Source organism: Tupaia chinensis, unplaced genomic scaffold (assembly GCF_000334495.1).
Source record: "Tupaia chinensis unplaced genomic scaffold, TupChi_1.0 Scaffold000088_1, whole genome shotgun sequence".
NCBI classification, from domain to species: domain Eukaryota; kingdom Metazoa; phylum Chordata; class Mammalia; order Scandentia; family Tupaiidae; genus Tupaia; species Tupaia belangeri.
The window spans coordinates 2465618-2480935 of record NW_006159550.1 but is presented as its reverse complement, the minus strand read 5'-3'; the positions used below and the strand labels follow the sequence as shown (position 1 = coordinate 2480935).

The following is a 15318-nucleotide window of genomic DNA, read 5'->3' as shown; positions in this document are numbered from 1 at the left end:
CTAAAAATTGCGTGTGCGCACTGTAGAGAGAGAGTGAGAGGGAGAGAGAGAGAGAGAGAGAGAGAGAGAGAGAGAGCAAGCATACCCTGAGGCACCAGGGGGTGGCATGGTGGTTAAGGTGCTGGACATGCCCATATGGCTGATCATGGTTCAAGTCCCAGAACTGGTGGCTTCTTTCTCACTTTCTCTCTCTCTCTCTGTGTATCTCTCTCTCTCTGTGTATCTCTCTCTGGTCAAATTAAATGAATGAATACATAAAAGTTAAGAAATAATTCTTTTTTATTTTTTGGAAAGGTTTTTGCTATAGAGTGCGTGTGCTCACCAGAAAGACAGAGAGAGACAGAGAGACAGAAAACGAGAAATCACCCCCTCACCTCACCCCAGGGGAATAGCCATGCCACAATCTCTTCTCCTCCATTCTCCTCTCAGGATCTTGGGCACACACACACGCCTGGTGTGAATTTAAGCCGCTGGGTCTGGGACTCAAACTGCGGTCAACTATATGGGAGTCCAGCAACATAGCCATTAGGCTAACTGGTGGTCCCTCATTTCTGCTTTTTAATGTTTTTCCTTTTTTGTGTTTCTTTTTTCTTCGACTTTATTTATTGATTTTTATTTCTTTCTTTCAAACCTGTGTGCTTTTAATGTTCCCCCCATGATTTATTGCAGTGTCCAGAACTTATAGTAATATATTTAATCAGACTGTATGAGAACAGGTATCCTTGCCTTTTTCTTCTTTCCTTAAGTTTTTTTTTTTTCTTTTTTTTTTTCCCCAAGAGGCATGCGTGTTTGCATGAGGGAGAAAGTAAAAGAGATAAATAAAAATAGAGGGAGAAAGCACTTTTGAATGGGGTATGGTCATGATACAGTTCTTTTTTCCTGAAATTTTCCATACTGTCAGGACCCTGGGCAGGCATACATGTGCCTGACAGCTTATCTTGTTCTTTATCTTAGAGCAAAAGCATTTAGTCTTTAATCATTAGGTATGATGTTAGTTTTAAGTGTTTTGTAGATGTTCTTTTTGAAGTTGAAGTTATTCCCTTCAGTCCCTAACTTTGTGATCTTTCATTGTGTATGAGTAAATGCTTAAATATTTTATAGAAAATTTTGGATAAAAAGTATGTCATTGGGACCAGCCAATGGCATAACGGCTATGTTGTTGGACTCCCATGTAGTTGACCATGGTTCGAGTCCTGGACTCAGTGGCTTAAACTCATGCTGGGCACATATGCGTGTGTGCCCAAGATACTGAGAGAAGAATGGAGAAGGGATTGCAGCGTGACCATCCTCCCTAGGGGGTGATTTCTCACTTTCTGTCTCTCTTTCTGGCAAGCGCACATGCCCTATAGCAAAAACCTCTCAAGAAAAAAGTATGTCATAAAAAGTAAAAATTCAACAAGTTTGAGACTACTGAAATGAAGAACTTTTGTTTATCAAAACATACTACAAAGTGACTAAGAAATTCAGCCATCATGTTTTCAGTTGCAATATTTTCATGTGCCAAAGAAGGATTGATATTCAGAATATGTAAGAACTTTTAAGAATCAATAAAAATAACTGTAATTAAGGCAATAGAAAGACATTCCAATAATTTATTGAATAAGCATTTCATTGAAGAGGAAATAAAATTATTTATTAAGCAGGGAAAATGTACTCAATCTCATTGGAAATTATGGAAATGCAAGTGAAAGCGTTAAAAAGATACAATTTCACAGGGACTTCAGATCTTGGTAAAACCTAAAATCACTGATAATATTACATTTTGCTGAGGTTGGAAGGCAAGTAAAAATAATATTCACTACTGGTAGAAATAGTAGGTTAAACCATTTGGAAAAACCATCATTATGTAACAAGATGAAGATAAATATATACACTATAGATTAATTAATATTAGAGTTAGGCATAGAAATCATTGCATTAAGAGATGGATTAAGAGTGGTATTTTTTGTCTTAGTGAAATATCTGGAAACAATATAAGAGCAGAGTAGGTTAATAAATTATGATGTTTTTAAATTTTTTTTTTTTAGAAGTTTTTGCTACAGAGAGACAGTGAGAGGGAAAGTGAGAAATCACCTCCTGGGGGGATGGTCATGCTGCAATCCCTTCTCCTTCATTCTCTTCCTGGGATCTTGGGCATTAATGCACATGCACCAGGAGCGATTTTCAAACCACTGTGTCTGATACTTGGACTCTGGGTGGTCATGTGGGAGTCCAGCAATGTAACCACTAAGCTGTCTGCTGACTCCACATTATGGTACATTTATACAATGGTATACTTTACATTAATGACCACAATTGACCATTGGCCATGTACATTAAAGTAGATGAATCTCAGAAATATTATGAAGAGAAAAAGTAAGATTTCATGATTTCCTTGAATTACTGGGTGGTTGCAAAAGTCATGGTGCATTTTTGCATAGAAAGATAGGAAAATACATCACGAATTTCCTGACAGTCTAATAATTGTTATAATGAAATAAAGCACTATAAATTGTTGGAGACATATGCATATATGGTACAAGTATGAAAAACGTGTAAGGAAATGATTAACAAAATTTGGATGAGTTTGGAGTATTATAATTCAACAAAATTTGGATTATTTTGGGAGCAGAGGAAGAGGGATTAAGGCATTACTTTAAATATATTGGTAGTTAAATTTCTTAATCTCAGAGTTGAGAGTAATGGGTTTTCATTTTATTAATACTGATTAAACTCTACTTACATGTTATAATAATCTCTTTTTATGACTAATATTTATATTTAAAAAAATTAAAGAGTGGAAAAACTCTGTCATGTACATTAGCTCCAGAATGAAGTTCAGTTGCACTAATTGTTTTAAATAAGCAAGAAAACAAAAAATAGCAGCTTTTAAGTTTAATCTCCATTATCTAATAATGTTAGGAATTTATCAATTTTTTAAATTTAATTTTAATTTTTATGAAGCAAAAATTACAGAATGTTTTTTTCAACAAAGAATTTTTACATTCTTTTGCCTATTACATGTTTTTCTCATTTGCCCCTTCCAGCCACCCTTTCCCATTCACTCTCTTCCCTTACATTTTCTGGTATCTACACTTATCCTCTCTACTATCATATGTTCAGATCTTTCCATTTCTATCACTGAGTGCATTTGGTACACACAGAATAGAGATATACAGTGTGTGTCTTTCAAAATCTGACTTACTTTTTTTTTTTTGGAGAGGTTTTTCCTATAGGGCGCGTGCGCTCGCCAGACAGACAGAGAGAGACAGAGAGATAGAAAGCAGGAAATCACCCCCCAGGGGGGATGGCCACGCCGAAATCCCTTCTCCTCCATTCTCCTCTCGGGATCTTGGGCACGTACGCACACGCGCCCGGCGTGAGTTTAAGCCACCGGGTCCGGGACTCGAACCGCGGTCGACTACGTGGTAGTCCAGCGACATAGCCATTACGCTAACTGCTGGTCCCAAAATCTGACTTACTTTGATCAACATTAAGTTTTCCATATTTATCCACTTTGAATCAAATGATAGGGTCTCATTGTTTCTTATAGATGAGTATTATTTTGTAGCATATATGTTCCATAGTTTTTCGATCCATTCATCAGTTTTTGGAAACTTAGGTTGATTCCATTATTTTAGCAATTCTGAATACTGCAATAACCAAGGAAGTGCAAGTGTCTTTCCAACTGAGTGTTTTCCTATCCTTTGGGAAAATACCATGGAAGGGGATTACTGGGCCATATGGTAGTTCAATTTTTAGGTTTTTGAAAACCTTCCATATTGTTTTCCATAGAGGTTGTATTAATATATGTTCCCACCAACAGTGTTACATTTTTAAAGTGAAATTGTATTATTTTTGCACTTTTCGTGGGCACAGTTTTCAGAAACAGTTGAAATAACTTTTTAATGTATTAATTGTGTTTTGCCTTCAATTATACTATATAACTTTTCAAATGTTATTCTAAGGTTGTTTTTTTATTGTACTGAAAGATTAAATGCATAAATGGACATCACAATAAATGAGATTACTCCATTTTTTGCTTTGTAAGATATTATTGCATGTTTTTGAAATGGTTTTCTGAGTTTTTCTAATGAAGAAGGTACTGTGTTTTTATCCTTCAATTAGGAGATTTCCTTTACATATATATATATATATATGTAGATGCCCATTGTTTCTGCTGAAGTCACAGGTGCCCCTTTCTGGCCTTCTTTACTGGTAATGGTCATGGTCCTTACATAGTTTCTCAGCATGGTCTCTAGAATATTTCAGATGTGTGCAGTATCTGTGGCAGATACCAGATCAGCTGGAAGGTGCTTTAGGAAACTGAGGGAATTTCAAGGTGACACTAGAACTTGATAATTAAGTTCCTAAACATGAATATATTTGGGAATCCAGTAAAATAGTCTTGTGTGAAGATAATTCTAAGGATTTACTAAAAGCTTAAAACCACGAGCATTGGCATGGTGGTTAAGGGTGATCATGGTTCAAATCCTGCACCTGGCAGCTTGAAATTCACTTGGGGCATATGTGTATGTGTATGCATGCCCAAAATCCTAGGAGGAGAAGGGATTGTGGTGTAGCTATCCCCTCTGGGGGAGTGATTTCTCACTTTCCCTCTCTCCGTTTCTCTCTGACAAGTTCATGTACTCTATGGCAAAAACTTAAAACAACAACAACAAAACTCAAAGAGCACGCTCCTCCTCTCACCCCTATAAGATAATGGAACCAAAAGGAGCCACCTGGTACTTTCTCAGTTAATTTAATTTTAAAAATTTCAATAATATTCGTTGAGCATCAACCAGAAGATGACAGATAATGTTCATGACACTGATAATATATAGCAGAGGACAAAACAGATACAGTTATGTAACAATAGCAAACCAGTAGGTACAATTTAATTAGAAAGTCTCCCATACTATCTGCTTCTTGAGGGCAAGGGTATTACTTGTTCTGTGACCCAGTTTTTCCTTAGCACTTAACAATGTCTGGCACATTAATATGAATGTACCTACTATTACTAATGATCAATTGTTCCTGTTAATACATTTAATATATGTTTGTTGCATGGATGACTGTGTCCCAGAGCCACATAACTGGTACTTGGTGGAACCAGAATTTGAACCTGTTATCTATTGATATCAGTGGAAACAGTTGCCATTTCTTCTGAGGGTACTGGGCACCAGGGCCATGCCTAGCGCTTTACACTCATCATCTCACTTAATGCTCACAAGCTCCTTTGAAAGAGATGATGGTTCCCTTCTTCTGGATGAAGATTCCGAGCCTGGTTCATGATTGCCCACTGGGTCTGTCCCCTTCAAAACCTGAGCTCGTCTGGGCTTAAACCCTTCCTCCCCTCACAGCCTTCATGTCTGTACTGCCAGAACATCCTTGGCTAACTACAAGAGAGCTGCTCAGTTTTTAACTAATTGGGTGCATGGTGCCAAGCAATCTGTTTGGCTGATTTTCTTTCCCCACTAAATTAACTAATTTGTTTTACAGAATTGACCACATCAGCTAGTTACTTTAATGATAAAACAAATTATGCTAGTCCATTTTTCCTTTGGTGGTCTTCAGCTCCCAGGCATCTGGCTAAGCACTGTGAGCTAGACACACCTAAATAATAATCCAAGGTCAGTTACCTGTGAACTGTGAATTCTTGGCCAAGCACCTAGCCTCTTTAGGCTTCTCTCAGCAGAAATGAAAGTGATAGTAATTCCTACACAGTCTGAATAATGCAAAGATTAAATGAAATAATCCTATAGCTCCTAACACAATGCCTAGCCCTGAGGAGTTTTGTTGAATAATAACTGCTTTATTCTAACCATTATTGTTACTACATTTAATTTCCATAACACCTTCGTTCTGTGGTCGCACTGACCTCCTTGACCTAGGTCTTTTAACTTCTTTCCAACATCGAGTTACTTTTTACTTGCTCCTCATTGGGGATTGTTCTTTCACATGGAGTTTAAACCGTGTTATAAAAATTGGCTCAGGTCTCTTATTCCCTACTCTCTTTTCTAATAATAGGCATTTTTAAATGCAAGTTCATTCATCTTTTTACTGCAAACCTCTTCGTTGTCCCTAGCACATCGCTGCTCTATGTGTTTGTCGAATTGAATGAACAGGTCATTTATTATGTCCTATCATCACCATGTGATAAGTCTTTTGTGCATCACTGCTGATGCCACTGATGGTATTACCTTGATTATGATATATGTAAAGACAATCTCGTCTTTACACATACCATGTGCATCTGTCATTTAATACTGGCACTCTCTCAATCTTCTCTGATGTGAATATACCTTGCTACTCCTACTCTTACCCCCAGCCTCTTGTTTTCTGTAAAGCTTTCCACTCCGTATAGAGGGCATCAGTTTTTATCTTTTGAACTTTGTCTTGCCAGTGCTATATTGTAGACTGTTATTCCTGCCATTCCTGCCATAGGACTTTATGAAAAGACTTCTCTACTTTCACTTAAACTTTAATTTTCCACATCACTTTAAGGTATACATTTTGCTCTTCCCCACCACCATTAATACATTACCATTTGACACTCATTAGGCTGTCAATCTGTAAAACTCTTGAGGAAAAAAGAAAGACCTTATTTTAAATAGGCCTGATACTTTGCTAAAGAGGTTGCTGCACTGTCTACAATTCTATTCTTGTCAAGAATCAGTTTTGAAATTTCAAAGAGAAGAAATGAAATTTAGAAGTGCTACTAAACCATAAAATAATAAAAGATAAAATAAGTAAAAAGAAGGAGAAGATAATAAAATCCAAAGACATTGCCAAATAGAAGTCACTACAGATTTCTAGGGAAGGTTATTTCAAAATTACCCAATATGCAAAGTATTTCCTAAAAGGTCAGTCTGAGGTTTAAGGCATGAAATTCTCCTGAAGGGAACCTTTCAGTGAAGATCCCTGAAGATCAGGTCCCTGGGCCATTGTTAGTCAGAAAATGAAACACGTAAAATTTAATTTCTAGTGATAGAAATTGAGGTATAGATCCTAGGCAAGAGAGGAAAAAGTGACACTTCTTATGGTTACCCATTTCCACATAAATGTACAAGTGGTAGTGAGTGGTAGTCCTTCCATTTCTGATGAAATTTGAATGAGATAATACATCGAAAATGAAGCAGAGAGGTTTTATACTAGAAATCAGAACCCTTCCTGGGTTTTGAGGACTTGGACTATGTCACCAAGCAAAGCAGGATTCCTACCAACTCCCCTTGCCCCCTTCCAAAAAAAAAAAAAGAAAAAAGAAAAAAAAAACAAGGCTGGAGAGTTTTCCAAGATTCTGAGTCATTAGGAAGGGTTTCCAGGCTGCATATTGCAGGGCTGATTGTTCTCTGAAATAATCCAATCTGATTCCTGAAGCACCCCTACAGAATCTTATCAATTCCAGACTTTATATAAAGAGGCGAGCAGCAGCTGAACAGGGAAGCAAGTCGGCTCTGTCTGAAGATGGGGCTCTGACCAGTCCAGCTGCCTCCTAATTGCACATATGTCACAGCAAATGAAAAACTGAAGTCGACTTCTTTTGCTAAATGCAAGAAAAAAAATCGGTATTTTTTGCTTAAAACTGAGCAGTTTTTTAATGCAAAAGAACTGATACGTTTAAAGTTTTATATTGGAAATATCCTATATAGACAGCAATTGGGGTAGGGGTGAAGGAACGACATTTCTTAAGCTACTCTCATGACAAACACTTTGACATATGTCCCTTGACCTTTACCAACAACCCTTTCACGTTTGACACTTAACGTTTGCTATGCGATTAAAATTCAGCGTTAATTAATTTCAACACTATCTGTTAAGTTATATTTAGCTAAGAACACTCACTTTTGTCTTTTGTGAGTAGCACTGCAGTGTTATTACAAAGAGGTAGTCAGGAGGGCAACAGAGATACGAGAAGAGAAGAATGATTCAGTGTGCAGATAATTGTTTCAAGTGAAATTTAGCTCAGTATTTTTGTTCCTGTCCTCAGCAGAACTGAGATTTAGCACCTCCCGTTGGCATTTAGCCCCCACCTCCACACAGGAGGAAGCTGTGCTGGGTGGGTGCTGAGAACGAGCCACACCAGAATTAAATTATAGCACAGTTCTAACACTGGCAAGAATTGTTTTTCTGGCCAGCTCATAGGTACCAACCTGGTGATCCCAAAAGAGAGGCAAGGCATACTCTAGAAAGGATCTCCGTATGGTGTGGCATCACTCTTGGTGAGGGAGGTTGACATAATTATTTAAACAGCATTGCCCAAAAAGTAGTTACCATTCCTAAAGAAAGACAGTGTAAACCAGAAAATGTAGCTGTAGCAGAATTGTAGTTCTAGACTTAAAAAAAAAAAACACATGTAAAATGGTCTTATTGATGCTTTTGTTCCATAATGTGACCCCTCCAAAAATCACTAGAAATGAATCAAACCCAAAGAATTTGAGCACTTTCCCTGAGTTTTCAAAGTGAGAAAACATTTTTATTAGTTTCTTTATTCCATGCTCTTTTGCTCTGTGATTAGGTTATGGTAAGAATATGGGTATTCAAATTTTGCTTTTGCTTGAAACGCACCATGCTGTAGAACCATTACAACCACCGCTCTGTGGAACCTTGGCATGAAATTGTGGTCTGTAAGTTTGCTGTCCTACTGAAATACTTCCATCCTTTAGATGTATGTTCAGGAGAGGAGGAGAAAGGCTCACAGTGCAGTACGTAGAGTAGGTCAAACACAGTTTAGGTGGAAGTTGCTCATATACAAGGAGACTTCAAAAAGTTCAGGAAAAGTGTGTATTATGGAAAGCTACAGATGGATTTAAACTTTTTTGCAACAAAAGTAAACATAATTTAATGCCATTATTCCCACAAAATTTATGAAGCCCCCTCAATATCTTACTGAGGATCAGGTCACAGATGTTCTGTTCTTTAAGACAGTAGCCCCCAGTGTGTTAAAAAACAAAAACAAAGAAACGTGGAGAATTTTGGTTGTGTATCACAGATTATTTATCTGGCAGTAATTGAACTTTTATGTCCAGAATCTGGTTCCATGCACTTAACTCATCCTCTACCTATAATTGAAGGGCAGTTGATCTCTGACAAATTCTTTCTTCCTGTCCACCTCCTGGGGAACATTTTAGCCTCCATTTTCCAGAAATTTAAGTAGCTCTGTTTCAGTACACAAGTGCTTGAGTATCAGGTCACATTTCTCTAGTCAGGCACAGGTAGAATGTCTCTGTACTAATAGTTAGTCAGGTTTACCACTCAAACAAGTCTATTTTATATTCTTTTTTTTAAAAGTTTATTTATTTATACTTGAGAAAGTGCATGAGAGAGAAAGGCAGGCACCGTCAAGAGGGTCTCATGCTGTGACCTCCTGTCCCCAGTCTTTCTTGGCCAGTCGGGATCACCAGCACGTGCTGGCCTGGCATACACAGGTCATCGTGTGAACTGAACCCCCCCAGGCTTCCATGTGACTTCCAGCCCTGGAGGTTTCTTGGTTCTTCCACATGAGAACCTAATCCGTCCTCTGGGAAGGTCTCTCTTGCTCTTTTTCTGTTGTTTCACCATCCAAAACAGCGGAGGCCTAGTTCTGAAATGGTCTTAGGATTTAGATCTTACTACTATTGATAACATTCCTGGTTTCAGACTTCCTGCTCAGGCCTCTGACCTGCCTTTTCTGGGTTCCTTGTAGCTGGCTCTGCTCACTTGCTGTCACAGGAGCCCCCCTCCAGAAGCCACTGGATACTCTCAGTCACTCTTTAACGTGGACTGAGTCCTCATACCCTCCACTGAATAGGTTCCAGAAGCACCCTGTACCATCCAGTGAACTCCTTTCCTGTAGGTCCAGGGCTTCCCATTCTGCCCTTTTGCAGTTGACCTTGACTACATCCTATCGTGAGGTAATGCAGGAAGAGGCAGAGCTTAAATTCTAGAAGAGTAGGGCCAGCAGGTGGCATAGTGGTTAACTTGTTGGACTCCTATATGGCTGACTGTGGTGTGACTCCTCGACCCTGTGGCTTGGAATTTATGCTTGGTGTGTGTGTGAACGTCCCAAGATCCTGATAGGAGAATGGAGGAAAAAGGAGTGTAGCACGCACATCTCCCCTGAGTGGTGATTTCTCACTTTCTGTCTCTCTCTGACTCTCTGGCAAATGCACATGTGGTAGGGCAAAAATATCTCAAAAGGAAAAAAAATACTAGAAGAGCATACATATAAGAAAAAAACATTTCATTGCTATGTTTAGAAGCAAATGAAAATTTTTAAAGAGAGATTTTTGCCCTAGGATATGTGCACTTGCCAGAGAGACAGAGAGACAAAAACTGAGAAATCACCACCCCCCGGGGGGGATGCCCATGCTACAATTCCTTCCCTTCCATTCTCCTCTTGGGAGCTGGGCACATGCACCTGACATGAGTTTTAAGTCGCCAAGTCTGAGACTCGAACTGTGGTCAACTATGTGGGAGTCCAGCAACATAACAATTACACCACCCTCTCATCCCACAAATAACATTTTTTAAAGTAGGAAGATTTCATAGAAATACAGCTTTTTAATCCTTGAGTCTTCTAGTTTTTTTTTTTTTTTTACTTTATTTGGTGTATTGTAACTTGAAACATTATTTTTTATCTTAGATATTTACTTTCAAATGAGAATTTTAAATGCCCCTCTGTTTTACAGAGTTTTTCTTCAGTATTGACTGAGTAAGTGACTGTCACTATATCTTGAGATTGAAGGTTTGTATCTTATTTTTCTTTCTGCTTTTACATTTTAAGGTATTACACAATGATCTCATTATGGAGATGAAGCATCCGACTGTGGGGAAGATATCAGTTCCAGGTTTGAAAAAATATTTTTTACCTTAAAATCTTCATTGACTGTCTCATATGCTGTCCACAATGGGTAGTTTAAGATCCTCCCAATGTTCTGCCAGGCACTATCCAACCTTGGGTATTATAACCTTGGGTAAATGGGGAGCCCTAGGACCATACTCACAAGAAAGTGGACTGAAGCTATGAAATGTTGTCCTAGCTGTACGGAATGTCCTCAGTGACAAAAAATGCTCATATTTTATAATTCCATTTTGTATAATCATGTTTTCACAAAAGTCCATTATGTACTTATCAACAGATAGCTTATGATAGATGTGGAAAATATTAAGAAATACAGTATGGTTCACGTGGGAATGAGAAAGACGCCAGGCAAGATACAAGTAGTGTCCCTGAAGGCTCAGGCTAGAGCTGTGGTTTAGGGCATGGATCCTGGTTTGCAGGTCAAGAAGCTAAACCTGTTCAGCAAGCACATGCATACGCTTGACATGTCTTTCAAGTCACCAGGGCTGGGGTTTGAACAACAGTTGGCTGTGTGGGACCTAGCTCCCTTACCTGCTAGGCTATGGGGGGATGGCCCCAGAATATTTACTTCTACAGGTATCTGATCTCATTATTACTGCTATTGTTAATTTAATTTTAACTCTAATTCTCAGCATTGGGCGAGCATGATAATAATCTACAATAGACCAGCTTATGAACACTGGGATGCAAAAATACAAGAGTGATGAATGAAGCAAATTGAAAGGGAAAATTCTGATGTATAGGGGTTAAAGGAACATTCTGCATGCATTGAGAAAGTTAGGAAAACAAGTGTAAGCCTATCAGAGACTGAAATCACACATGATAGAGAAAAGCTATATAGTATAGAAAGGTATTGGAAAAAAAGTCAGTAAAAGCTAAGAAGATTGATCATGGACAGCAGGTGGCATGGGGGTCAAGGTGCTGAACTCCCTCATTGTTACTATGGTTCGAGTCCTGGACCTTGCAGCTTGAAAATTACACTCCTGTACGTGTGTGCTAAAAATCCCGAGAGGAGATTGAAGGAAAAAGGATTGCTGGGTGGCCATACCTCTTGGGGAAGACAATTTCTCATTTTCCCTTTCTCTGTCTCTCTCTGGCAAGTGTATACTCTCTATGAAAAAAAATCTAAAAACAATAAATTAAATTAAAAAAGAAGATTGCTGGGACCAGCAGTTAGCGTAATGGCTATGTCGCTGGATTCCCACGTAGTCGACGGCGGTTTGAGTTCCGGACCTGGTGGCTTAAACTCACGCCGGGCCTGTGTGCGTGCGTGCCCAAGATCCCAAGAGGAGAATGGAGGAGAAGGGATTGCGGCGTGACCACCCCCCTGGGGAGTGATTTCTCGCTTTCTGTCTCTCTGTCTCTGTCTATCTGGCGAGCCCACGCACCCTATAGCAAAAACCTCTCAAAAAAAAAAAAAAGAGAAAAAAAAAAAGAAGATTGCTAAATTTATCATTAGTCATTTATTCATGAATATTATTGAGCAAATACTATGTGCCCTGCACTGATTTGGGCCCTGGGAATATAAAATAAATCACACAATTTGACCCCTGACCACATGGAGTTTATAGGTAATAGAAAGTCAGATAAACAATCAATAAATGTTTATATTACTGTACATCATAAGTACAAAGAAAGGAAAGAACAAAGAGCACCCTGTCATGAAGAATGATGGACAGGTGGGGCCTCCTGTTTAAGTGATCAGACAGAGCCACCCTGAGAAGCTGATATAAGCTAGGATTGAAGGGTAAAAGAAAGTTGGCACTTAATAAAGAGGGGAAAGTGCATTCGAGAATGGGGAACATTGTGTATGCTAATTTGTAAAAGAGTGGAATGTATTATAAGCCTATATGAAAGGTGGGGAGATAGAGCAAACAGTGAGACTGAGAAGATAGCCTTGGACCCATCTAAAGTTGGGTTTACTATAATATTAAGCAGAGGAATAAAATGACACAATTTGTAACTTAAAGCAGGGAGTTAACTTAGAAATTTTAGGAGATGGTGTCTTAAATTAGGGTTATGGAAATCAAGAGAGAGAGAGAGGGTGGTCCCACAAGAAATGTGATCGTAGTGCATCCAGTCTGAGAAACGTTTGAAACACATTTTTTCCAGTGATTTTTAATTTTTTTCCATTCATGATAGAGCACAGGCATACACATGAGACAGAGAGCAAGAGAGAGTATGAGAGAGGAACAGGTGCACAGGAGGTGTCGGTCATTGCTGCAGACCCTCCTCCTGGTCTTCCAGCCTGCCAGGATCCTGAGCATGCACACACAATGTCCAGTGTGGTTTCATGCCTACCAGGCCATGGACTCAAATTGTTCTCAGCATATGGCTTCCAGCTCTGAAACCTGGTATGTTACAGACTTTGCCATAGAGGCTGGGCCTGGTTTTCAGTTTTGAACAGTTGAATTGATTTTCCAAATCAAATCCCAATATCTAAGCAGATCAAAGCAGTTTTGCTGATTGATAAGTTAGCACTCTAACTCTTTAGCTTTCTATCTCTGCCCCTAACCATGCTACAGTTGTCCAAAAATTTCTCCTTGGAACTATGGGACCTAAAGGACCCTTCAAGAACTAGTGGTTTGGGGGCAGCAAGTGGCATTGTAGTCAAGAGGTTTGGATTTCCACTTGGCCACCCAAGTTTGAGTTCTGGACCCAGCAGCTTAAAAATCATGTCAGGCATGTGTGCATGCATGCCTAGAATCCTGAGAGGAGAATGGAAGAGAATTGTGGCATGTTCTACCCCCTGGGGAGTGATTTCTCTCTCTCTCTCCAGCAAGCATACCTGCCCTATGGTGAAATCAAAAACAAAAACCAAAACCCAGTGATTAACTTTATTCCATAAGTTTACAGATGAGGTCATACGTTATTGGTATTCCCAGCACATCAGAGGAAGGGGTAAGCATGTGAAAGTCAATATAATTGTTAGTGTGACAGTGTGGAAAGAAAGTCAGTCAGTGGCCAACCTAGAATAAACTCACTGGATGCAGCATTCTCTCAACTGATTAGGTGTGGATTCACTGACTTACATGATGAGTGAATGAAAAACCAGTTCAGGAAGAGATTTTTTTTTTTTTTCAGATTCCTAGAAAGGAAGAATAATCTTTTTGCTCACTTTAATTTATAAATGTATCAGGTAGCTATTGTCACAATATGCTGTGTAACAATTAACCACAAAGTCTCAGTGGCATTCAAAATAAGCGTTTTTTAAATTCTACAAAAGTGAGTCTGTTGGGCGATGACCCGGATGGGTTGGCCTCTGCCGGCTATATTTGCTTCCAGTTTTAGGTCTGGCTGGGCTCGACTCCTCTTTGTAGGTGGGACTCAGGGCTGCTTCATGTATTATTTCCTGCTCTTCTCATGGCAGTGGCTAAAGAGCAGGTGGGCACACAGTAACCTCAATACAATTTAAGATGTTGGTATAGAATTAGCAAACACTTCTGGCTACATTCCATTGGTCAAAGCCTGTTTTCAATCAACAGGGTGGGCAAATACATAAACTCTTTTTAAGAAAAACTTCAAAGTTACATGGTAAAGGGTATGGGCATCAGGAAGAGTAGATTATTGAGGCTTCAAATTCTATTTACCACAATAAAATTCTCAGATCTCCAACAATCGTTATTTTTTCTCCTCTTTGGAAAATTCTGTTTTCTGTTTCTCTGCTTTCCATAGGAGTCAGACATCCTTTTGTTATGGTTAGTTTATTGACTTACCTTATATTCTTTCCATAGAATTACCAATATGAGAATTCTCAGATGTAAGGTGAAATGGATTGTCTAGGTTATTTTTAAAATTAGAATCTGAGTGTCTCCTGATGGAAGCACATCTGGATTTCTCATGAAAGGTATATGACAATTCTGCTTAGAGATGCCAGATAGGAAGATGATATTGTACTTTCTAACTCAGTGTATCCCAATAAGAGGCCATTTAGATAGGACAGGAGATATTGAATTAAAGGAAATTTATCAGTAATTAAATTTAAAAGTCCTCTGTGGATTACATCTTTTATTTATTTTATTTACCTGTGCTAGTTCTGCATTTCTTTGTGAGGAATGTCCCCAGTAGAGACCTTATAAATGCTGTAGATATAATTTAGGTTCTCCCACAATGGCTCAGTAAGGCATGTCTGCCAAACAGGAAATGGGGATAGATTTAAAGGGGACTCTATGCTATATTGGTTTTGGTTATCTGGTAAAGACACATTTTGAAGATACTAAATGTAGTTCTAAAGAATTACACATATATATCTGTGTCTTCACCTTTACAGTAAAAGTCCCTCTTTATTATATAAATTTAATTTGTCAGAGGGTGTGTGCACTTGCTGGAGAAAGACAGGGAGAGCGAGGAAAGAGAAAACATTCCCTACAAGGAGCATAGTCACCACAATCTTCTCTCCCCCACTTCACTCTATCCTTGGGATTTGGGGCATGAAGATGACCAACATGATTTTCCAAACCATTGGTCCTGGACTTGAACTATATAGTTGCCATGTG

General features: G+C 38.8%; 1 protein-coding gene across 1 annotated transcript in view; it reads left to right on the top strand.

Moving 5' to 3' along the window:
• SUGCT (succinyl-CoA:glutarate-CoA transferase) overlaps nt 1-15318 on the top strand; it is a gene marked incomplete at its 5' end in the record, with an annotated part of 825119 nt that overhangs the window by 684915 nt on the left and 124886 nt on the right. Inside the window, 1 exon segment of the mRNA XM_014585757.2 lies at nt 10745-10808. Within this exon segment, the coding sequence (XP_014441243.1) occupies nt 10745-10808 (64 nt within the window).